This window comes from Eufriesea mexicana, unplaced genomic scaffold, assembly GCF_001483705.2.
Source record: "Eufriesea mexicana isolate 0111107269 unplaced genomic scaffold, ASM148370v2 scaffold1482, whole genome shotgun sequence".
Taxonomy (NCBI): domain Eukaryota; kingdom Metazoa; phylum Arthropoda; class Insecta; order Hymenoptera; family Apidae; genus Eufriesea; species Eufriesea mexicana.
Genome location: NW_016909634.1, coordinates 2287320 through 2314000, shown reverse-complemented (window position 1 = coordinate 2314000; position 26681 = coordinate 2287320). Strand labels below are relative to the sequence as shown.

Sequence of the window (26681 nt, the reverse complement as noted above, 5' to 3'; positions counted from 1 at the left end):
TGACATAAAATATTTTATTAATCATCGTTATAGGGTCAAGGTGTACGAGCATACATTCAAATAATACAAGTCGATCATTTTACAACGAAAGATTCAAACAATACGGAACGAAAGATCCGGATCACAATGTGTCGACTCAAGTCGCGTCATACAAACGCTACATCACCTTGTTTCATTGTCCTCCTCAATTTTCTTCAATCTTTTTGTTCTTTTTTTGTCATTTTTTCATCTCTAATATAATTATTACACAGCAATAATAAGTTCAGGATGAACACTGCTCCTTACGAGAGAAAGGTAAACGTTATACAATACGTGTACACATGAATTAACCGCGCGTTACAAGAGCAAGGAACACCCCTAACAATCTCTCATCCTTCGGACTATAGTTTGTGCGGCTTGGCAAACTCGGCATCCGATGGGAACGTAGCCCTTTTATCATTTACGACACTCGTTTTCTTATTTACAGAAGTGTTATTTAAAAACGGACTGATTTAACGATTCCTGTGCGGTCCTCTCGTCGATTTCTTCTTGCATAATGCCAAAAAGTCAGTTAAACGAAGATCGTATAGGGGAACCTAGGTTATTCCGGGTCACGTGGATCGTTAAGTACTATCGGAGCTAGCCAGGTGGCGCCTACAGCGCCCCGGGTCGAAAATTTCGAGAAGGATCGAGAATAACGAAGGTTCCTTCCACATTTTATTACGTTCTCTATACTTTTGTCTTTTTTTTTCTTTTCTTTTTTAGAAAAATTCGCGAATCTAAAATCACAGAGGAGGAAAGTTTCCTGCTTGAAACACGATTAGCTATTCTCCTTGCGGAGGAGAGGGTCGTCCGAGGTCAAATTCAGTTTGAATTACAACTGTATGTTAACTATCATCCAATAGTTTGATTGGACGTGTCTATTGATACTAGTTTTTGGACGATATCCAGCTTCAGTGGCCCTGGTGAAGCAACTCTTGAAAAAACGCATCAGGCTGTAGCTGTCCTGACCTAGCACCAGCAGTGCGTCTGAACTGATTTCTTCTCCCAAAGAGATTGCTGTCGAATTGAATATGGCGTCGCCGTTTTCTTCATAGAAGAAATCATCTGAGGGGAATTATTCGTCACGATGGGGCTCGGTATTGCACAATTTCGCGTCGCTTGACGAACATGTTTCTTGGCGTCTACAAAGACATGGGTCTGAGTTTATAAAAAGTCCAATTCGGGCGACACCAATCTCTTCTTGAGCTACTTCACCATCCCGACCGTAAGGACACTTGTACCAGAACTCTGATTTCTTCTTTGCAACATCGCGTAGCACGATTGAAACCAGACTCTGTCATTTTTAAGCAGACAGTCATACTCTGCCACTTTTAACCCAGCCTGATACCAAATAACAGCTTAGGATTTCTTGGGTTTCTTTCAAAATTACCAGAGAACACCAGACAACAGTCCACTCTGAGCACCCTTAGGAGTCCTGAATTTTTGGTTAAAATCCTTCTGGGGTTATCAGTCGTCCAAGTACAAGTATTCTCAAGGAGTGAGGCTCGAGTGTCGCACAAATCACACTGCGTCGTGGTCAACCAATCGAGTGTGTGAATGAAATCCCCGCCTCGGTATGACCAGGGCAGCTTGCACTAACATCTTCTTCCAATCCTTTCACTCATCCTCGAAAAAGCGAATACTTTGAAACGTCGACGCGCTACAACGCGCATCAGGTATATAGAAACCGATTCTCCAGCTGGAATCTTGTTTACAGCCCCCTCTCCCTCTACGAATCAACCACGGACCACCTCCACCCGTCGGCATGGGTTCATTTACGCAGACGGCAGGCCAATAATTCGCGACATGGCTTTGATAGTCCTCGTTAAGGCGACAAGGGAGAGGAAACAGGGATTTTCGCTATTTGCTTTTGCTTTCTATCGCTTCGTTCACAAAGAACACGCGTGTCATCCTCGTCTTCGCATTACCTAACATTACGTTTAATAGTTTAATCGATATTCAATTGATAGTACCATACCATGTGTGCCGCTAAATAAATACATTTATTTTCGAACGTTCATCGATAGCCGTTATATCAACAGTCTCTGATTGATAGCGTTTTATTGCTTAGAGGGTACGCCATGACACTTGCGCTTACAAGAGAAGAAGACGCCACGTGGAGACCAAGTAAACGTATATCAATGGACGTTCTACGACTATCAGCTTTTATTTTAGAGCCATCTGAAAGCTCGCACATGACCTATACGCGTTCGTGGCTTTCTCCACTTCGTCATCGTTCTAACAGCCCATCTATGTTTACGTAAAGTCTAGCGTGAATTGAATCGCAACGCGAACCTAGAAGGCATGGTCCCGAAGTGAGTTTCTGGCCTTAAGTCCGGTCAGTATGAATCGATTGTTGCGCAAACTAAGCGTGGACAGATCCGTAAAAGCATAATGGCGGCTCGTCCGCGCGTTCCTGGGGTGGAAACAATCATCGTGACGGATTATTACGCTAAATGTTACGCTCCTGGCCGCTACACAGGTGCGGGTATTGGGTGAACAACTTAAATAAAAACTAACGTTAAACGTACGAATAGAAACACATTTGCCCATACTAAATGGAGGCTAAAAAGTATACACACGATCCAACTGAGTACCATACACGCGCCATTATACACGAGATATTCTACACGGGACTCTCACCACGGACCAATTGGCTACGTTTCTCATACTTTCTTCCTGTATTTCCTCCTACCACTTCGGACAATGCATTTTCCTCTTCATCGGCAAAATTCGTGTCGAGCTTGAAGAGACATCGTCGTTTGTTCTTTTCTTTTCCCCTTGGTACAAATCGGAGAGAAAATTCTTCGAGCGTTTTGTACGCGAAGAAGCGGCTCAACTAATAAAACGCGATGAAAGAGGACACCCATAACAGTTTGTTGCTTTATGCGTGTGATTACGTGCCAACGAACTAGAACGCGATAGGGGTTTTAGAGTGAACCACATTATCTCCTCGTCGTTTCTTCCTCATTTTCTCCTTGGCGGCTTCCATTCTTCCCTTCCTTCTTTTTTTCTCTTTTTTCCCAGTTTTCAGATTTATGCATGTGACTTCTGTATATGCGTGTCGCGTCGCCCGTTCGCGTTTAGGAAGAAGGTATTTGAGTACACCTTGGCCTGAGATCGAATGACTAGCATTTCCGGTTGTTGTTTGCGCCACTGTTCTGAATACGCAAGCGGTCCTGGCGACGTGGCCGCTTGCCTTTTACACTGAACACCTCCCTCAGCTTGTTACTCCTCTCCAGACGACCTCTCTTCAGCGCTTGGGTAGACCTCTTCTCGAGAACCTGCACGTAATTTCATTCACATTCAGCAATGATTATCTCTTAAAACCTGCTACCGCCTGAAAGATTGATCTTTTGGGGTAGGCAAGTGACGGAACTCAGGCTCGGTATTTAAACTTCGAAAATACCTACACGCGCGAAATGTTTGGCCATTCATTCAGGCAGCCTGTTACCTCTGGTATGCTGCATTGGCAAGCACTTTGCTTAAGTAATTATTAACTGATAATGTTGACAGTAATCTTGACACTCGAAAGTTCACTTTCGGAAACGAGCGCTCTGTGCACGAAGTAGGCTGCCTACTTTGGAATCTGAATTTCAAATTTTCGCTCGATAGGGAATTATACTTGGAAAGAAGCACTTGGACGGAGCTTTTAGCGAAATTATAAATTAGCTCGAATATCGAGTGCGTGTGTATATGTAAATGCAAATATAGATATAAATATATGTTTAAGCAAATATAAACGCGGAACGTCAATTTGTCGATATAACCTCATTGCTATGTGACGCAATATTTGCAATGTTTACAAAATCATTTATTATTGTGTTATCGTTATCCGATTTAACAACCCATTTTATCTATCTCACTTTCAGACTTAGGTAGAAAATTCTGACCAATTATAATTTTCAATTATGAAACATCCTATTTTCTGCCAACGTGTTACCCCTGTTATCGTTATCCGATTTAATAACCAATTTTATTTATTTTAGTTTCAGACTTAAAAAATTTTGATCAATTATAATTTTCTTAGAATTATGAAACATCCTATTTTCTGTCAACATCTTCTTTTTAAAATTTATATACAATTTTATAAATATTTCGATTTTATTCAGTTCTATAAGACTGATAGAATTTGTTCTTTTTTATCTCCAAATAGAAATCACGAAAGCCAATAGATTGAGATAATTGCCATAAGAAGTTTATACGTGTTAAATTTCCTTTAATTTAATCATACGCCAACGGGTTAATGTCCCCAGCACGTATCTATAGTATGTCCCAGTTTCTCGGCCAAAACTTTGTCTATATGTTCTATGAGTATAAATAAGAAAGAAGCTACATTAACTTTATTAAAACCATGTAGGAAAAGTGCAAAATGCGAAGGGAATGGTAGCAGACCTATACGGATTATAAGAGGCAAGAATAAATGAATGATCAACGTGATCACCAGGTAGTACCTCATTACGAAATGTCCATCGTTCTATTGAACACAAAGCTGACAACGGTCAAAAATAAAATTAATTACGATACGAAGTCCATTTTGATTTCGTTCCAATTAACCGACCGAGTCATCGATTCTCCGTATCACTTCGTATCAGTCCACTTTTGACGTACAGGTAGCCCTCCTACAACACGGTTTCACTATTACACGATTCATAAATTGCAGGAACCCTCCTACAACACGACATCCTATTACACGATTCATAAATTGCGGGAACCTTCCTACAACACGGTTTCACTATTACACGATTCATAAAGTGCGGGAACCCTCCTACAACACGGTTTCACTATTACGCGATTCATAAATTGCGCGAACCCTCCTACAACACGATTCAAAAATTGCGGGAACCCTCCTACAACACGGCATTCTATAACACGTGATTCATAAAGTGCGGGAACCCTCCTACAACACGGTTTCACTATTACGCGATTCATAAATTGCGGGAACCCTCATACAACACGGCATTCTATAACACTTGTTGGAAGAAGACATGGCCTTCATCAGTTGACACAGAAAACGTGCGTGAATCGTCAGAATGACTGGTCCCAGAATTTTCCTTTTCGCAATCATCGAACACATACACCTGCTTTAAGAATAAAATTGGTATCAACTCATACTAAGAAAGAATTGTAATCAATATAATTCACTCATGTTTATCGTACCGCTGAAATGACTATAATCTGTGCACGTTACAGTTAGGTACCCATTAAAGATCGGTAGTTCTAATGTTAATAATGATCTTTAGAATCTGATTGAACGGCAACTAAAAAGCGCCTCTCGAGTGTAAAGGGTTAATAAGCTTTCATTTATAGTCATAGAACATACTGAGAAAATCTGATCGTAGAAACCTAGCCTACACCCTCTGTAACTTATATAGGTAACTGAAGTATACCAGTCAGGAGAAGAAGAATCATTCACCTTCTGCGCCGCTCGAAGCTGAACTATCCTCTTCTCGGTACGGACACGTTCGACGACAGGTCTCCCATCGTGCAAGGCTGGTCTACGGATTGCTGGTTGCTCTTCCACGCTTCTTCTAGGACTACGTTCCGGCAAAGCTGTACGACAGGTCTCCCATCGTGCAAGGCTGGTCTACGGATTGCTGGTTGCTCTTCCACGCTTCTTCTAGGACTACGTTCCGGCGAAGCTGCTGCTGCTATCGCGGCTGTTGCGCCGGAAACCACGCTAGGGGGAACGTCCTCCTCGACGTCCCACTCTTCCGGCGCGTCCGGCGTCGGCGGTGGAGTTTCAGGGGCGACTGGAGACGCTGTGGCTCGGTAAACGGACATGCTGGGATGCTCTATCAGCAGGTCCTCTAGCGGTGATGTTTCTACGTTCACGGGACCCGCCCGTGTGAAACATGCGGGTGGCGTTACATACCACGACTCCTCCAGCGCCGTTGTGCCCTCAACTAAGGGGTTTCGAAACATGTTTCGCTTGAGTAGACGTCCGTGTTCGCGTTTTTAACACATTGCGTACCGCATAGAAATCTCTAAAACAGGGACCGCATCTAAGGTCCATAACAGATGGCACGCGAAACGTGAGAGCACTCGTGAGCGGTACGCAATGTGTTAACCTTTTGTAGACGAGCGTCACATATATGCGCTTTATGGAAGCCATCAGTTTGGCCCAGGAACGCGTATATGTGATATTTGACGAAAATAACCGATAGGGCCGAGGGATGCACGAATGTATCCTACGTAAACGCGTTGCTATGGTTGAGAAACACAAATATGCGCCCGCTGTAGCGCTCCCTAGGACCCTCGCGTCCCAAGCTAAGTGGTGGACTGTTTTATGTCGTATTGTCAGTGTCGCTATGAAGAAAAATCGCGTTTAACACGAAGAAATGAGCGCTGGTAGTTTTGAATGACTATCACGACAGCAGCTCGGCCCCACAGTACGGTTTAACCACTTGTGATGGCAAGAAATTCACAGACGCGTGTGCCAGAACGGTTCAGTGTTTCTGTAACAATTGCCTAACGACGTGTATACCACGTCGTTGGCGATTCTGTGACAAAAGCATTACGACGTGCGTGGCACGTCTTGCCAGCGCAAGTGGTTAATCAAAACCGCTCTGTTCACAAAGAGTTAATCCTTATTGGTCGTAAGTCACCTCGTCGCGAAGTCTCTCCTCTAGAACGTAGCGACGTGTCAAAGATGGTAGCATTACGATCGTGCAGTCTTTAGCATTCGGTCTTTTGACGCAAATCTTTTGAAGAAAAAAGGAAAAGGGAAAGCTGAACATCGCAATAGAGTTTGCAATTCTTTGAGAAGAGAGCTAAGAGGAACGGGAGCACTTGTCTTAATTTTTTACCAATTTTTGTGGCTGGTGACTATAGTCACTCGTCGTGTATAGATGGCGTCTCGTGACCGGTGACTATAATCACCCGTAATAGCAAAAGGATTAAGGTTCAGCACATACACAGTAAGAAATCTTCAATTTTAAGAAATATGGAATAATAAATTTTGTATTCCAATGGTACTTCGATAATGGAATATATTCTGATGAAAACTGGGAACGAGGTTATGTTTAGCAAAGGAAACGGTCTAGCAATGGGAAAGGCAGCACGAGTGACATCTGTATGAACATTCCGGGAACTAAATCTTTAAGTTTGTTTAGGATTTGTAACTCCATTATTCCTCAAAATTTAATCAAAATATTTTGGAAATATATTCTTTGGATTATAAATGATCAATGTATAGAGAAAAAGGAAGAAATTGATGTTCCCAATTGATCAATTCATGTATACTACTTTAGACTATGGTTATTAATTAAGTTATTCGAATTTCAGTCACTTGATAAATTAAATGAACATAAAACAATACTGTTTGCAAAGACAGGGATTTGTGTATAATGAAGATCTCTGGCGAATAATTACAAACTGGAAACCGTGAATTAACGTTATTTTATATTCTGTTTCCCGTCGTAAGCTATGATCAGAAACTTTTGTGCTGTAGTGTATATCGTGTCCGAATTACCTGTGTATATTCGAAAACCTTGTGTGTAATTATGCACACACCTTGAAATGAGCTTTGTGCCCGCATGTCGTCTTTTGTTTCAACCCTTTATGCCCTGCATTGTCACTCTCATTGTTCACTGATGTTTTTATCTCAGATACTACAAAATTCTTCTCATCGAATAACTAGCATAAGCATCAGTAAAAAGAAAAATTATTTTGTTAAAATGAACTTCCTATATAATTAATAAAAACTATTAATTCCTTAGAATTTGACATTAATTTACTATGTATGGAATTTTAAGTAAAACAAATTAATTATTTTAATATTTCTATAGTATATCTAACATTTTGCTATAAAAATAGTTAATTTGTAATTAATAGTGACCATGATTCGACAAAACAATATTTATCAGTAATACTTAATACGTATATAAATAAGTAATTGATAAATGACTAAGATGCAGAAAATCATATGTCATGAAAACGACTAGGGGGTCTTATCTAATCTTAGGAACGATGAAGTTCCCACGTCCTGCTGTTAATAAAGGTATCATTTCTTTGCATTATTATTTTTATCTTGCGTTATCTTCGTGTTAGGGACATGAAGGGTGAAAAGTATGACAAGAAACTTGTAAGTTATATTTGATTCGTTAGTCTCTTTCTAGATTGTCTTCTATTTATGACGACAAGCAGACTGGAGTGAATCCTCATAAGAGATATGCTCGTAGGCAACACTATAGCGAAGTTTCAAGGCTACATTAATCAACTGTGAAAATTTTGTATTGGATCACTACAGACTTTCTCGTGGAAAGTTCTCATAAGTACTATTTTCTTCGCAAGGAAAAATTTACGATTCGACAGCAATATAATTTCTGAACGCTATGCACAAATGTTATCTTGGATTCAGTTCCACTTTGAGAATAAGGAAGTTCAAACACTGGTTAAATTCGAGAGGAGCTATATACTATAAATATTAGCAATATCGTTCGGAAATTTTAGCAATGTTAGGGATATTAAATGAGAAAATTGAATGACTAATAGAGACTATATCTATATTGTAAAGAGTCCTAATTATTCTACCAGAAGATCTCGCTAAAATACTTGGTGCAGATTGAAATGGTTCGTCAATGTTAGATTTTGCATTAATTTCCAAAAATCGATACTAATTTCGCGAAAAATTTGCATAATAGTATAATAATTTATACTATAGTTACTATAGGTAATAATTTCTTAAAAATTTCTCTAAAAAGCCCTCTGAAATTATTTTTATCCAAAAAGTATGTAATTTTAACTGCGTCGCGAATTAATAAAGGCGGATTTTCACAAAATTATACAGGTTATTTCGTCTAAATGTATCACCTGAAATATTTCCACTATGTTTGAAATTTCATGAAAGTATTTCGTTCGAAAATTACATAGGCATAGAGTGACAATAATTTTACTCTATTGTAACAATTAATGAGATACAATGATCTTCGTCAGTGCATTGTAGGTGGTCATTTTAATTATGTATTTAAGGACATCTTCAAAGTCACCAACAAATAATACTATCTCCTGGTATAATGCAACACGTTACTTGACCGATGACGAGGCAACATTTAAAACCTATTGTAGTTAGCAACAAGCAATTTGAATATCTCTCTTGAATTTTGAAACAGAAATAAAAAGATCCGTATCACTCTAATTATATTGATAAACAAATAAAAAATTCTAGAAGGTCAGAAATTAAAGAATATAATTTCACCTAACTATAACAATTAGAATAGCAAGTCCTTCGAATACAATTATACATTTTCATAACAATAAAATTTTTAACCCTCTGCACTCGACGATTTTTTGGTTAAAGATGAGTAAAAATTCAAAAATTTTCTGCTATAAAGCAGATGATACTTTTTGAGCAGTAAATAAGAAATCGTGTAATAATTAACACGTAGAATTATTTAATTTCGATATCTTACACATAATTACGTTATCTTAAATTTGATATATTAATTAATATCGAGCTTCGAAATTTTAAATTACAAATGGCGACTGAAAGACGTCTCTGGAGTACAAAGGGTTAAATTCGATTTCTTCAAGACCTTACATAACCTTAAAAATCACAAAACTATTTAAAACAATTATCGACCATCTGCAAAAAAAAAAAAAAAAATAGAGGCCCACGTTTCAAGAAAGTAAATTATCACCAGTATATCAAGATTATGTAATTTTCACAGGAAATATTCGGATGAAATTGAAAATATGGTTGGAACGTTTCAAGTGGAAAAGTTAGGCAACGTACCCCGAATCCTTCTCCCCTAATTCCCCCTAATTCGAACAGGATGCAAAACTACGGGTCTTAAAAGCTACCCGGAACGCTGTCAACTCCAGCGAGAAAACAATCGGCCAAAAAGGGCTTGGTTATTTTCCACCATAAGAGTAATCGCGTTATTCATCGTTCCATAGCCTAAAGACGCGTCTCATTTTACACCCCAAGGGGACAGAAGCGGGCGCCTCTCCGTGTGAGAAGCAGTCGGACTGCAAAGAGTGTGTACGTGTGGGAGCGTGTGTATTCCTTGGGCTTTCGAATTTCTCGAGAGCATGGTCCCTTTGAAAAGGCCGTTCATCTCGGCCAGACGTACCAGTACGGTCAATGAGGATCCAGTCATCGCCCTCAACCTCCATCTGACTGAGCCTCGCCATTACTGGAAGGGACTCCGGGGTTTCGTTATTGGACCCTTCCCGTGAATCTTGTGCGCCGGAGATATTACCTCCAAGTAAGTAGTTTGCCAAGCTGCTCAGCATCCTGACCTTCTTGCTCTTCAGCGCCTGCAATCCGAACGAATCGACGTTCCCGATAAAATATTCGTGCACCATGCGGGGCCGATTGCGGAGCGTGTTGCAGTGGACGGCTAGGGGGATTCTGGGACGTCTGCTTGGTGAAATTCTGGGTTAGAGATTAGAGGAAAAGAAGGCGACATGTTTGTGTTCGGAGAAATTGCCAAGGAGCCATTAGATGATGCAAACGAGGCGGATGTTGGTACAGTCTGTATGGTATTATCTGGTGATATTGGAGGGAGATAAACCGGGTCGTATGGGACTGAAGGAAGCTTGCGACGATGAGGCAGCGTTTAAAGAAGGTACACTTTGCACTGATCGTAGCAATAATAATAAAACGTGCTATATGGCCGTGATGATTTTCGACTAACATTAACTTTTTGCACGCTCTTTTCTCATAAACGTTACACATACACCATTCGAAGAATTACATATACCGGGTGTTTTATTCGCACTTAAATGAAGTTGGAGAAAATGCTTAAATTTAAAATCCAGGATTCGAAAAATTACATATACCAGGTGTTTCATTCGCACTTAAATGAAACTGGAAAAAATGCTTAACTTTAAAATGCAGGATTCGAAGAATTACATATACCGGGTGTTTCATTCGCACTTGAATGAAATTGGAGAAAATGCTTAACTTTAAAATGCAGGATTCGAAGAATTATATATACCAGGAGCTCCATTTGCACTTTAATGAATTTGGAAAAAATGCTTTCAAAAAATATATTCAAAACTAGATAAATATATAAATATGGATTTGGTGACAAAATTTCGAATTTTGTTCCCTTATATTTTTGGCTATTTTATATTCCTTTGGGAAAAGACAAGATAAATTCCATTAGCTTCTCGGGAAGGTGTTATCGAACTTTTAAATATTCATTAAATTCATAAAAAGACTGGAACATGTAAATACAAATGAATATGCTTAGTATCTATGATAGCGGTAAATCGGTCGCTCGTGAATCGATAACTCCAACGATGTTATTACATGTCTGTAATAACATCGTTCAACGAGTAAATAAATATTTAGTAAAAAGCCACACTTATCCCAGAAAATGTTTTACTTCGTCGTACTTCTACCACACGGAATGAAAAAATAAAAAAAAAACATTTTAAATCAATGTTATTAAACTCGTTAACAGCTGTCTAAATGACAAAACGAAGTTGACGCGCCATTTCTCTTACAGAAAATCAAACAAACCATCTCCGTCTTTCCAGAAGACCTAAAATTAAAATGAAATCTCTATCTGTAATATACACCTAAATTTTTATCTGAATAATCTGCCTGAAAACAGCCATTTTGACTAATTCGATAGTTCAAGCATTAAGAAACTTCAAATACACGAAGACACCTAAGAAAATACCTCTTGGCACTTCATCTGTCTCATCCTCCTTAAAATTAAAATGAAATCTCTGTCTATAATATATACCTAAATTTTCATCTGAATAATCTGCCTGAAAACAGCCATTTTGACTAATTCGATAGTTCAAACATTAAGCAACTTCCAATCCACAGAGACACCTAAGATACCTCTTGGCACTTTATCTATCTCACCCTTCTTAAAATTAAAATGAAATCTCTGTCTATAATATATACCTAAATTTTCATCTGAATAATTTGTCTGAAAACAGCCTTTTTGACTAATTCAATAATTCAAGCATTAAGAAACTTCGAATGTACAGTGACACCTAAGAAAACAGCTCCTGGCACTTCATCTGTCTCACCCTTCGACGACGAGTTATTGCAAAAGTGTCTTCCAAAGGACTCTAGGTGTATACCCAAAAATGGCCTTTATAAATAATCCTTCTTCCGCGCGAAACGATGCCTGACAAGCGTGGTGACAAGAGAATACTCGTTCCACGGAATCGAGCCGCGAGATCAACAGAAGGCGCGTTTTTATCGCACAATGGAGCTGGCTGAGCAGAGTGCGTAGTAGAGCGATATCGGGCCCATGGTCACCATGTTATAATTATCACGGGCCGGTTGCGCGTACACGGCACGGGGAATCATCAGCGTTGAATTATGTAAGAAGACACGCCGGTGATAAATTCAATATCGTCGAATCCGTTATGGCCTATGTCGGTTTTTCGTACCTCGAGGATCGCGAGCGTGTATCCGAGGCCTTGTAATTGCCTTTATGATCGTTGCGCAATGGAAAAACGCGAACCGCGCGTGAGAACGCTTCGTTTCCCCGCAAATGGGACACCGATGCTTGCGTTTCGTTATTTATCGAGTCACTCGCGTCACGCTGTTGCACGCTGTCTGCTCGTTTCACCGATTTCAGTTCCGTCCTTCCTCGTTCGCTTTTTCCACACCCCTCGTGACAGGATTCCGCCGTGAAAATTCAAAAACGTCGTTTTTCGCGAAAGAATTCGAAATCTGGAACTAGGTCGGGTTGGTTCCAGTTGCTGATCGTTTCGGTAGTGACTGTATTGGGACTGATGCAGAGACCGAGACAGATAAAGCGAGCTATATTCATCATATGCAGATATCAGCTTGTACATGTTTTCTATACTTAGTCGACCCGAATATCAGCTGCATCGAATGATTCTAATAAACGAGGCTGAAGTATTTCGAAGAACTAACTGGCTAATTGGTACCTAGCATCGAACTATTCAGAACACGAGGTTTTTCGAGATTTAGGTTAGGTCTGGGTGTTTATCCTATCTAGCCTTCTTTGTATTTTTCTCTGTGAGAATGTTAAAAAGACCTTGAGGACTCTAGTCCTTTCAAACAGAGTTGCACGTTTTTAAATATGGATGAACGTAGCCTACGGTCTGATAGATTCAGTGATTATCGAGATCGAAGTTCGAAGATTACTCGACAGTATCAGGATCTCATCAGAGTTTTCAAAAGTTTGGAACGGTTGAGAGATTGAGAATTGCGGAGACGTCGATTTCTTCACGGGAGAAATATATTACGTTGCACCTAACCTAAAAAGTATCCTACCGAAGTGACAATAAATGGCAAATATTGGATAACGCGACTGGGAATGCTTTTTCGAGTTTGACTAGCCTAGATAACCACTGGGGATTTAAAAAGACACCGAAATAGAAGCATCTAACCTAAACCTAGATTTAACTCTACATTTGTAACAGTTTCGTGCCTATAAACCTTCTACCTTTTACTACTTTACTGAGAACTACTTAATAACCGGAAACCTATATACTCTTGCTGTTTCCCCCATTCACTCTCTCTCTCTTTTCTCTCTACGTCATTACGAACACTCGCTTATCACTGACAGGATGTAATTTAATTATAAAATTATAAATAAAAAAGATCTGTCGCGAGGTTTATTCTCTATTAATATTGCAGCTCGTTATTCAGCTTCAAAAACTAACATGTAATGATAAAATTGACGTAAGTTATTTAAAATATAATTTATCTTTAGATTACATCATTTTTTCTTAGACCCGATAACTTTTCCACGATTAACTAACCACACGACTATCGTGTTGCAATACATAGAAACTTAGAGTCCCATAACTGAATCGAATTTAGTTATTATACACGGTGGCAAAAATTTTCGAATGTAAAATTTTTAGTTCAAGATATACGTTGATTCGATAATTCATTGGTAGTTTATACACGACGGTACTGTCTATGTGACGTTGCTGCGAATCGACCAAAGTGTCCCGACACTTATAGATAGTAGTGCATAGCTGCATCCATAGTGGGTGATATGTAGCATTTATGCTAGATGTTTACAGGGTTAAACAATTCAGACTGACTATGTAATTTATAACTTAACGTATATAGTCAGCAGCATGATGACACATATCGAGGAGTCCACTAGTATAGCACTACAGATAGCAGGCAGCACAGTCACGTTCATAATGACGAAGAAGTAAATAATAGCAAGTGTTTAAGTAAATAATTAAAAGGTCCTATAACGTGAGTTAATAATCATCTTATTAACCCTTTGCACTCGATAATTTTTTGGCTAAATAAGAGTAGAAATTAAAAAATTGTCTACTAAAACACTGACGATACCTTTTTGAACAGTAAATAAAGAATTGTATAATAACAGAATTGTAGAATTATTTGATTTCGATACCTTTACATTATATTTGATATATCAATTAATATCGATCTTCCAAATTTTATGAAACGGTGACTGAAACTCACCTCTCGAGTGCAAAGGGTTAATTGACAAGTGTCGTTTCATTACCTTTAAGAATTTCGAAATCATGAGTAACTTATATTTTCAAAATTTTCACTCGTAATATCGCCTATGAAAAGGTGCAACGAACTATAGTAAATAAAGTATACCCTCTTATATCCTCAATATAATAACAAAACAATTCCTCACCAGTCCAAACTGTCAATTAATTTCTCTTTCATTGCCTCTGACATAGATCTCAATACCAACAACTACCTTACTCCTTTCTAAGTACAGTGCGAGGGAAATTTAAATAAAACGTCAAATATGTCAATAATAACAAATATCATATCTGTCAGTTAATAAATGTCTTTCATTGCCTCTGACATAGATCTCAATACCAACAACTACCTTACTCCTTTCTAAGTACAGTGAGAGGGAAATTTAAATAAAACGTCAAATATGCCAATAATAACAAATATCATATCTGTCAGTTAATAATTTCAATAATTATCTCTTATAATTTACTGTGAGAAGAATACGAAAAGAAAATAGAATAAAATAGAATAGGGAAAAGAAAATTTCCAAGTTCTTTTCTGAACTCATCATTTCATTACACTATGAGTCATCGAGGGAACCAAGTTACATATACAGGGTGATTCACAAATTTTTGTTAGCATTCATTAACCCATTAGCTGTCACGACCCCCATTTGGGGATTTTGGAATTTTACGTACACCACTCGGCGTCAAAAATATATTTGGTACGCCTGACAGTTTAGTTTTATTCTATATACATCAGTCAATATCGTATATAGCAAAAAGTGTGCATTCTGTGCTTCGTTTCTATACAACAAACGAACAAATTTGAAATTCGCGCGTAAGTTGAACGGAACAGAATTGTCATATTTGAAGCGTTATATTTTTGGTTTGGTTTTTACATTATAATGAAATACCGTACATAAATATGTAATTTAGAGGCTATAGTAACGATTTGTTACTTACTCAGTCTTTTCTTCTTTATTAAAATGATTTTATCGATCATTTTATAACGATGCCCATATTGGGACTTTTTCAAAAATATCAAATATAAACAAAACATAATTTGAATATAATTATACTGTCACACAACCTTTTGTGCATATATATATAACTTATCCGGCCAAAAATTTTAAAAAAGGAAATTTGGCAGTTAATGGGCTAATTTTCCTATTACCCTATATGCTCTAACTTATTATTCGTGATCTCACGTACGACACTGAACAGCCTCTCATTCGCAGTATTCCGCTCTTGCAATGCAGGTAGTCTCGCGGTGCAAACCGATTCGACACTCGTTCACTCAAGTGACACTGACGCGCAACTCAACATTCCAGAAGTCCAACGATACCGCGCACACGGAGCATCAGATAAGACCGGCTGTCACAGGCCAAACACAACCTTGCTATCCGGTTCAGTCACCCCGCGTAACGAAAAATCCTTTGTCCCTCGGGTTACACGGATCGACACCCGATCTCACCGGGAACGATCGGACCCGCGCAATTTCAATCGATGAGAATGCGAAACGAACACGTGAGGAAGTAATTAAAATATTCCACGGAGAACACGACTGCTGCGTGTGTTTACCAGGCTGATAAGCCGGCAGATTCGATAACGTAACGCGGCGAAGTCGCGAAAGAACATTCCCGTCTACCAACTACGATCGAATGATTCATAGATCAACGAAACCGCGATCGAGGAACAGGAGAGGTTGCTTATTATCGCGAGTAAACATCTGTCTTGCTAATTTCGCTCGGATAACGGACCGTGGATCGTTGTGTGATGCAACGCGTTCCACGATTTTCCAGCTTTCGTGGATTTCCAGTGGAAAACGAAGAAGAAAGGGGGAAATTAAAAGATCACGTGATATGGAAGAGAGGAAAGGGGAAGTAGAAAGATATTAATTGGATTTATCAAAGTGGACTGACACTGAGTTTGGATGTATCTCGAAACACATTATACGTTCTTTGTACGTAAAATATTCGGTGTATTGTTGAGAATAGTCACTTTTTGGCAACAGATACCCTGTTTTATTTATTCCTTGCATTATAATGGGTATTTAATACGAAATTGCGAAAAGATGAACTATGTCATAGCAATTAAATGAAATTTTTTATAATTATAAATTATTGCCATATATTGCATTTATAATTTTATTGCTATGGAAATAGACATATGTAGATTTATTGCTATCGAAATAGATGAACTCCATTTTTATTTACCCCTTGCATTATAATGAGCATTTCATGCGAAATTGGAAAAAGATGAGCTATATCATAACAATTAAATAAAATTTTTCATAATTATAAATTATTGTTATATATTGCATCTATAATTTTATTGCTATGGAAATAGATATACTCTATTCTTATTTACTCCTTGCACTATAATGAGCATTTCATGCAAAATTGGGAAAAGACGAGCTATGTCATAGCACTTAAATGAAATTTTTCATAATTATAAATTATTGCCATATATTGCATTTATAATTTTATTGCTATGGAAATAGATATATGCATAGGGAGTAATTAAAATCGAATGCTTCTCGAAATAAATCATAATGCAAGGGATTAAGGAATTTTATCGGGTTAGTGATAAAGGTGTATTTGCAGATGACTTTCAAAAGGATTTTTGAAAAATGTATGGAAAATTATTAAATTTGCTTATTTCTCAAATGCGTTGTAGTTATAATGATCCAGAATATTCATGCTTCTACAGAGAATATTGTATAATAGTTTATTTATATTTTCATGACAGAAATACTTCAAAAGAAACATCAATCACTCATGTATTATGTACCACTCACTCTACTTCATTACAGAGTCGTGTTTAACTATAATAAGAATGTTATGATTGGAAAAACATGTCACTCTTCGATCATCATTCACAAATCAGCTATTAGTCACTTGATACCCTCTGCCAGCGAAGTAAATCGAAACAAAGTACCTCCCCAATTGATACTCTAACCTCGATTCAACCATGGACATCAAGGTAGGCAGACCCAAACACACGTTCTCGGATAACACATGGCATAATGGTTGTGTACGACTCGTCATTTCATCCTGCATCACACAGACCAAACTCGATCCTCGAAATGCCACTTTGTCCAATTTTTCCACCACACACACACACACACATTTTTCATCCTGCATCACACAGACCAAACTCGATCCTCGAAATGCCACTTTGTCCAATTTTTCCACAACACACACACACACACACACACACACACACACCTGGTGTAACAGAAAACTGGATCGATTTCGACCATGATTCACGCGAGCCGCGAGTTCTTGCTAGGGAAGTGCGAATTACACACCGAGTCACGGACTTTTTCCACGCTGGTGTAAATATAAACGCGTGTACCGACTTTCCTCGAGTCTGCATCATCGGTTATGCCACGTTTCGACGCAACACGCGCGTAATTACGCGAGCTATTGGCCGGTCTCGTTGTTTCTTCATTATGCTAAGTGTCTCCCAGGGTAATTATGTTAATGGACAACCGTTCGGCTTTTGCGCCTCTGCTTTCACGGCGAGGATCCTTGAATCGCGTTACTTCGAAACGCGACAATGCTACGCCCTGTCTTCCCCCCTTCCAAGTTATTACCATTGCGAAATTAACGCGATGCAATGGTGATTAAAGGCTAAACTGATTAAGCGGAATGTTGAATTGACATGGGACCTGGGAAACGAATTAACACTATACCCACTGTGGCCAATCAAATTAAAAGGAACGTAGAAACTTAAAAATGGAATAAATATCGAAAAATTTATTATACGTATACTAAACGACAAATCACATAGCCCAGTAATCAAAACGAACATCGAATGTGGAATTTTAGATAAAAATTAAAAAATAGTAATTTAAGCAGTGATTGGTTTAGCATTAACACTAAACCTACCATGTCCCGTCAAATTAAAATTAAAAAGTGGAATAAATATCGAAAAATTTATTATACGTATACTAAATAACAAAGCACGTAGTTCAGTAATTAAAACGAACATCGAATGTGGAATTTTAAATAAAAAATTAAAAAATAATAATTTAAGCAGTGATTGGTTTAGCATTAACACTAAACCTATCATGGCCAATCAAATTAAAAGGAAGGATCTTAAAGAATGGAATAAATATCGAAAAATTTATTATACGTATACTAAACAACAAATCACGTAGCCCAGTGATCAAAATTAACATCGAGTGTGGAATTTTAAATAAAAATTAAAAAATAGTAATTTAAGCCGTGATTGGTTTAGCGTTAACTATCATGCCACTGCTAATTAAGTGTTTGCCTTTGTTTGAGAAACCTGGTTAATTATGGAATAGTGATGTCAGAATAGTAACGACCAGTGTATACTCAACTTACAATATTATAGTCGAACAATTTATAGTACAGTTGACAGGGATATAACTTGTACTATAGCCATTTTGGAACAGCTTTCAAATAGCACCATCAGATTAGTATGGTATATGCAAATTTATGTGATCTACTATGGGAACAGCGAATAATGCTATAGTGAAACGAATATAATAGAACAATAGACGTAGCTGAGTTAGTATCATAAAAGTAAATGTGGGTACGGTTAATTATAGATACAGTTGACTTAATCCAGTTAACTATAACCTTTGCGTAGTATGGATTATGTCTAGAAGTATTTTAGTATAAATATCTTGTCGCGAGACTAGGTGGGGAATCTAGGGAGTTACTAGCGATGCTTGTACTACTTGTATGTAGCAAGTTACGTTTTTGGGTTACACGCTTGGCTCTTCGTTTTATACCGTTTTTCTCTTCTCTTCTTTCGAATAAAGCACACAGTATCTTGTTTTGCTTGGATATCGCGCGAATAACAAACGATCTCTAGCAGTGTTCGCGTTCCTCGTGAATCATAATCGGGCTAATCGTACTGGTTACCGTAGAGCCTTATCGTTGCGTCAGAAAAGTCGCTGATTTCATCGCTACAATTGTAACTCTCTGATATTACGACGAAACACCGTTCCAACCGACGATCCCCGTGTCATATCTACACAATATAGGGATTATTGCCCTAACGAAACCTCTCTCACTACGTTATCTGTTTTATCAGTGCATGGAATTAATCGTACTCGTAGCATCGCTCCTCACGTGTGACCTGGACAATTAGCAAAGCGAGAGAGTGCCTAGTATTTTCGATACAGGAAATTTTCTGAGCAATTCCACACTTCGTGGATTTAAAACTAGTTAGTCTGGTACATCGACTAGTACTTTAACCTAGTTTACCAGCTGAGAAGCATTAAATGGTTTCTCTTTTAATGGCAAGCAAGTACCAAGGTAGATTCAAGAAGAACTCATCTACAGATCTATTACAGATTTCTTGCTCTTCTGTAGTGAAGTTAAATTGCTCGTTATCTATCTTTCTAAGAGAAAAGCCATTTATAATTGGCCAGAAACTGTGGGGGTGTAATAGCAACGAAAGATTCTTTGCTGAATTCAAACGCAAGATTGTCACGTGCACTGTTGATCAAGATTGACCTCAGCCTATCAGTAATCACTTTAGTCAAAGTTCAATAATGATAGTTAAATAGATAAGCTATAGTTTCTATGGTGAATTAGATTGCTCGAACTTTACACATACACAAGCTAGCTTCTGCTCAAAATCTACATACAAGACATGTTTCTAAATTTGATATTAACTCTAAGTTTAAGTTAGACATCTTGTACAAGTCCTAAATGTACCCTAAATGTATATCAGACCTCTTTTCTGATACTTAAATTAATTTTTCCTGAAATATAATTTTACAATCAAAACACCGAGTCCGTTTATTCTTTTGACAAGGTAAAAACATAGTAAAAACGTTAATTAATACTTAAACTGAAGAAATAAACAGATTGGTCGTTATCAATACCCTCTTTTTCCCTGAACAATGAACCTTTCTGCTGAGTGTATTTTCTCCCAACAAAGACTCTTTCTTGAACCTAATCTTGTTACCCACAATAGACTTCTTTCTTTAGGACTGAGTTTAATCTCGATCTATTAACGAACATATCAATCGACGACTAAAACATAGTTCTCAAAGCATACTCGGGAATCCCTGTTTCCAACAAAAAGCCCTCGAATGAATTCCAGATCGGTTTCTTTAGTGGAGAATCGCTTTACAATCAGCCTGAATCGCAAACTGATGTGGGCCTGACAGTGTAAGATTGCTCAGACGTCGAGTTAAGTAGGCGGAAGCGAATGCCACGAATTTGAAAGCACGTACGTCTATCTGTCCAACGCGTTGCCTCCGTTCCTAACCGTTTCCGCTAATAATTCAACTGGTTCGAATCAACCAATGCACGTTTGTTTATACCACGATAAGATCTGCAAGTGGCACGTAACTCAGGCTCGAAAATCCTCACGCTGGTAAGGAAGTTGTTAATTGGCCTGATGGATCGTGTCAATAAATCCCCATCATCGTGACGAGATAAAAGTCGGAAGAAGCGGATGGGTTAGGGTTACTTCGAAAAAAGGAAAGCAAACGTCTTTTCGTTTCTGAATTCTTCTTTTATTTAACATATTCAACACGTCCTTTTATTTCACACGATGTCCCACTGATTACCCATAATAATTGGCAAGAATCAAACTTTCATGGGGTAAGCAAAAGAATCCAGTTTTGCTACATGTTCGTGTTCAAGTAAAATAAGTAAGTAATTAAAGATACAATGTATGATTGATTTAGCAAAGTTCGTTCCTTTTTCTAGTTGTCACTGGTTAGTTGCATGTCCTCGAATAAGTCGAAAAATTGACTGTTTTTACAGCATGAAGCGAATTATCATGGGAGTCGTAACGTAAAGTGTTTCCACCGATTGTGGGCTGTTATGGTCGCAGTAAAAACGCGATTCGCGCGCTATCGTGGCACGTAGAGTTAGCTGCAGCGCAAAATGCAGTGACTCACGGCCAAGCTGGTGATTCAAGAAGCGATTAGGCAGTGTGCTTGGTTTTTAAGGCAATCGAAAGCTCGTGCTTCTCTTGCCCAATATTCCGACAAGTTTGAACCTACTTTTCGTGCTCGGTGTTTAACCTCAACTTCAAGTTCCGTTCTGTTCTTGGGTTAATGATGGCGCAGTTCAGGGAGAAAGTGGTGAACGCAAACAAAAGATCTATAATTACGGACACAGCTAAACTTGAATAGAAAATTTGTTATACCGAGAGACACTACTATACACAAGTTTCTAGCTAAAATTTATTGCAAAATCTTTATGTATCATTCTTGGTACCACTTCCTCGCTGATCTTGGTTCGCAAAAGATTAGACATTAATTGCATTAAAAAAAGATTTTGTAAGCTTTATGTAGATGACGAACGAGTATTAATCTATTAAATACAATAAGTTTGAGTTTTTAATACGAGAAGAACATGATTTTTTCTGATTTATTTCGAAGATCTAACTAAATTGGATTCAGGTTATAGTCCCCTAATCGTTGCCATCCTCAAATAAATGGTAAAACAAAAACCAAAGGCGATTGTTGAAAGAGCATACTCGAAGGAAGCAAGGATAAATATGAGCCATTGAAACAGTCATTGACCATGTTAATAAGCGTTCCACATTATCGCCTAAATTCTTGGACAGGGAGTAGAGTCTAATCACCGATTCAACTCTAACGGTACCCAGACAATCGTCATAATTTACGATTCTGGCTCGTCGGTGGAGCTCTTCTCTCTCTCTCTCTCTCTCTCTCTCTCTCTCTCTCTCTCTCTCTCTCTCTCTCTCTCTCTCTCTCTCTTTCCATCCATTCTCCCTATCTCTCTCTCTCTTTTCATCCATTCTCCCTCTCTCACTCTCTCTTTCTCGTCGCGTACAGAGAGCGTCTCTATAACGGAAGACCGTTGTGTTGCGGTCTCTTGCATGGAATCCATCTCGTTTTCCGAGAAATCTTCAATGAACTCGGTCGCCATTAACTATAGGCGACAGAGGATCCATTTTTTCCGTTTCTATCTTGGAAAATTATATAACGCGATAGTTTACATAACAACGAGAGTGTGTTGGCATCTGCCAACGAAATCGGCGATTAAACGGGGTCAATGTGTTCCAACGCGCAACACGACCGCTGGAATAGCGCGAAGAAAAGTATAAAACCAAGAGAGACGTTGACGATGATGAAATTCCCGTTGGGTCTGCGAGCTTTCTAATAATACTGCGGGGCCAATCGATCGAAGGCCGAAATAGAAGAACCATCGAGCAATTTGCAAGTGAAGTTTGCACCATGGAGACGGATCGGAGATAAACCCGAGACAGTTTCGCGGAACAAAATGGGGGACCCGTTTCGAGTATTTCAACAAAGGCTTCGCCACTGACACGAGTTCACCGTGAACTTCAGCGGTGAATCGAAATAGCAACGGTTTAAACAATATCAAGGATTCTATTGCGTAAAGTACACAGTTTATCCGAAGCTTCTAATTTTGGGACAGGTTTGGTAATTCAGGCAACTATAACTCGTAAATCTGAAGCACCCTCAAGGTTAGTTCTCGAATTCCCTCGCGATAAAATAAGGATAATAAAAGTTTAAAATAGATAAAAAGCAGAATAAATACACGCGTGTTCGTTTTAAATATCATCCCGTGAGCACTTTCCAACAATCTAGCACCGACCGCGAGTCTACCTTGAACCGTCTATCATCGGCAAGATCGAGGCTCGAAAATTCGATACCCAAACGGTAATCCAGCGTTCCCATTAAGCGTACGATATTCTTACCGAGCCAGTCGCAGTGTCGCCAATACAACGATCGTGGAATAAAGACCGCTCGACGAATAGACAGAGATAGAGACGTAGCCTGAACGTAGAACGGAGCAAGGAAGCCAGCGCGGTACTCCGTCTCGTCCTCCATTTCTCTTTAGCGACAGTCCCTCCCGTCAGAGCTTCCTAGCGGTCGGAGTAAACAAACTCGTTCGACGAATCGAAATCGTACGCGCTACCGTAGTTGAGAGAGGAAGAAACCGCTCGAGTGCCGTTTCTTCGCGACGATATCGCGATCCGCGGGACAAAAGGATGCGTATCGGCACGAGAATAGATGTATCGGCTCGGGTCACGCGTCCGCGAACGTTGCACAATTGAGGTTAGGAAACGAAGGTCCAGGATTGTTCCTTTCGCTGGCGAAAGAACGATGAACGCATCGGTGACAACCACTGTTCCGTTGCCCTTGCACTTCCAATGATCGTGCGTTGATCGAGCTGTCGATTACCAAGCGGTGCTGCCACTGCATTGTTTCGATCGAATTTTCTACTATACGAACATAATATATCCGTGCCTCGACCCCTGCACACCGCCGCGCCGGTATATCCTTTTCCTTTTCGTGCTCTATCGCCGCGACGCGCACAAAACACGGCTCTACATCTTCGCACTTCGATCCTGACCGCGTTACAAGGCCGCTCTCTGTCTTCTTCTAATCACTTTCACGAACGTGAACCTCTCTGTGTTTGTAGCCGCTCGGTCGGTAAGATCGATCCCCTACGTTACGCCATACACCGCCGGTTTGGCACCGACCGAAGAATTACGCGTATAGTCCGCGCCGAAGAAGCAAAGTTTCTTATGTACACACATTCGGATGCTCGCATGCATATATACAGGCATGTATACACTCATACACACCAGGCAAACGCGCGTTCGAGCTGCCTCTATGACAACGACCTTGATCTCGAATTCGCGTTCGCTCGTTCTCTCTTTCTCGCACTTCCATTCTCTCGCTTTCTCTCTTTCTCGTTCGTTCAAGAGGGACAAGGAACAAGTGGGCAGCTCAGCTTCGAGTAGTTTTCCTTCGATGCAGTAATAACGTAGTTAAGCGGAAAACCTACACACAATCGCACGTATCATACACACTGCACCGCGAGACGACACTCGGCCGACCACTTATACACACGACACGCATTCGTACTTCTGCCAGTGAATTCGTCCCTTCTCTTACGAACGAATATCCCTCTTCTCATCCCGTTTCGTTACACTCGATGTTCCTCGCTCCATCTCTCTTTCTATCCCTCTCTTTCTCGCTCATACGGACTTTGTTACCCCTCTCCCAACGGATGCACTCACGCACGGTACACACCGTAGATGTAGACCAAACGAATAAACGGACAGACAGGCCGAGCAAAGGAAGGTCTAGCCGCGTCCGACAATGTTTTATTTCGACTAACAAATGCCGATTGTTGTCGCGTTATATCGGGTGCGCGCGATGCCGTGCGGTATCGTTGACCCCTCTCGACACAGGCAGGAACAGAAGCAACACGCGAAAGGAGAAACGAGTGTGTTGTGTAGAGAAAGAAAGAGGAGGAAGAAAAAGTGTATGAAGAGAAAAGGATCCACTCGCCTGAACAGTGTTGCGTTTGAGGAGCCGTGGTAGCAACTGCCCGCAGTAATAGTCGTCAGCTGATTTCGACTGGCTGGCTGGCTGGGCAGTCAAGCCGTTGCTGAGGGGAGAGAGCCGAGGTACAGCCGGTGGTGGGGCGGGCCGACGGTGGGGAGGGCTTTTAAAGCGATACCAGGACCGTAGTATCACGGGGCCTCCGGTGCCCCTCTCGCATCGATCTTTCCATTTTTTCTTGACTATCGCGCGATTTTGTTATCGAATCTAGAAAATCCAATAGTCTGGTGTTTCCCAGAAAGTAATCGTCACCTTATCATTTATTCGGCGTTTGCGAACTTGTTATCGGCAGGCAATTGTTTACCAACTACTGATCGTTCATTTCTGTACGAGTGAATTAATATGACAGGAGATTAAAAGTGCTATTACTTTTTAAAACATATAAGGCCAGTCGGAAATAAGAAAGAAGAGGGAAATCATGCCGGCTGTAAGAAATACAAAATCACCGCAAATGCAGGAAGTGGAAAATTAATGAAGGGCTCCGTGACTTGGTACTGGCGGTGCAAGGCACTCGTATAAAATATGTAGCTCGGTGATAATGTAACACTTAACTGTTATTTATATTAAGCGCGATATAGATGTCGTCGCAACCCCCAAAAGAAGCACGCTTATACAACGATAAATATTGAAAGAATCTATATGATATATCCGGCTCTATAGGCCTCAAATGAACGCGGTCAGAGCAGAGTTTTTACGGATTGTGGAATTCGAAGAACAACGCAAAACGTATTTCGGGTGATTTTTATTTTTACGCTGACCTTCATCTTGGCCGCTTAGAATTCGCACCCGGACGCGTGTGAATAACTTTAGCAACGTCAACTGACGTAACGATCTTTCGTAATTTCACAAGCAGTACGTATTTTTATAAACGCGTTTACGAAGAACCCTCGCATCGGTGCTCACAATCGGGAACCGAGAATTCGACGGGGGGGCCTGACGACTCATTGATTCGGTGGTGAGAACAAATCGTTGGTGGGGGAACGCTCAGCTGGGCGAACAGCTGCTGGTCGGTGTTAACACTGGGACACTTGGAAAACTTCCTTTTTACCTAGTATCCATTAAATTTCCGTTACTTCGCGAAAACCACTACTATTCCACGGACCGAAAATCACCAGCTCGTGAGACAAAGCATCCCTACCTGGCAATCATCCTGCTAATTATCCCTCGCCATTAGGTTTCTTCGAAACAAAGTAGTTTCATTTAGCTCGTAGCGACATCGTTGCCCATAGTGGCAAGATGGCATCATATGTAGCAGTGCTTCTCAAAATGAAGTGAGGTTAGCCAACTTGATGAAAAAAAATCGATGGTTAAAACATCAAATTCTATCAAACATACATCTTCTTACTTCTTATTGTTTCGAATACGGTATATAAGAAATGCAATTACGTATACTCGCAGGTTACGTTCCGAGATTGACGTTTATGTGAAATGTAAATATTCGATGTAACAATCGTGATGCCGTAATGTTCCTGTGCGAATCGAGTGTATCGTGTAACATTTATTTGCTCGATAATGAGGTATTCGTAAATCAAGCGTAATCTTATCAATGTTTACCAACGAGATCGTAGAGGTTAGGAAAAAGAATGCGCGCACCATTTTCATGAAACGTGAACGGAGGTGTACGAAATATGCGAGAGATTAGACGAAACCTATTCGAGGGTAGAATAAAAATGAATTTTATACGGTGAATGAGACGGGATTGGAATACCTCTGTTGAATAGTAGCATAGTGACGATCTGACCGACGACGAGACGCCTGCGCGAGTCAGCCCTGTCAATACTGTTTGGGAGATCCCTCCATTTCTCTGTTGGATTGATACGAGTCAATGCACGGTAGTAACCAAGCGTATATGAGGAACTTTTTGTTTCCTACGACCCAGTAT

At 39.6% G+C, this 26681-nt stretch overlaps 1 protein-coding gene across 1 annotated transcript; it reads right to left on the bottom strand.

Moving 5' to 3' along the window:
- On the bottom strand, positions 1–24963 carry TP53INP (Tumor protein p53 inducible nuclear protein). The gene is made up of 5 exons (XM_017901158.1): positions 24746–24963; positions 10098–10284; positions 5613–5927; positions 5438–5538; positions 1–3305 (listed from the first exon to the last, which is right to left on the bottom strand). Exons 2-5 carry the CDS (start codon positions 10258–10260, stop codon positions 3150–3152), a joined length of 735 nt encoding a protein of 244 aa, XP_017756647.1. The 5' UTR covers positions 10261–10284; positions 24746–24963; the 3' UTR covers positions 1–3149.
- Between the last annotated feature and the right edge of the window lie 1718 nt (positions 24964–26681).

What these genes read in the sequence shown, in the direction of transcription:
- TP53INP (XM_017901158.1), bottom strand. Translation starts at nt 10,260, where the DNA reads ATGCTGAGCAGCTTGGCAAACTACTTACTTGGAGGTAATATCTCCGGC. An exon ending in GGAAGAGCAACCAGCAATCC is followed by an intron (nt 5,539 to 5,612) that starts GTAGACCAGCCT and finishes GAAGCGTGGAAG; the next exon opens with AGCAACCAGCAATCCGTAGA. An exon ending in AGCTTCGAGCGGCGCAGAAG is followed by an intron (nt 3,306 to 5,437) that starts GTGAATGATTCT and finishes AATTACGTGCAG; the next exon opens with GTTCTCGAGAAGAGGTCTAC.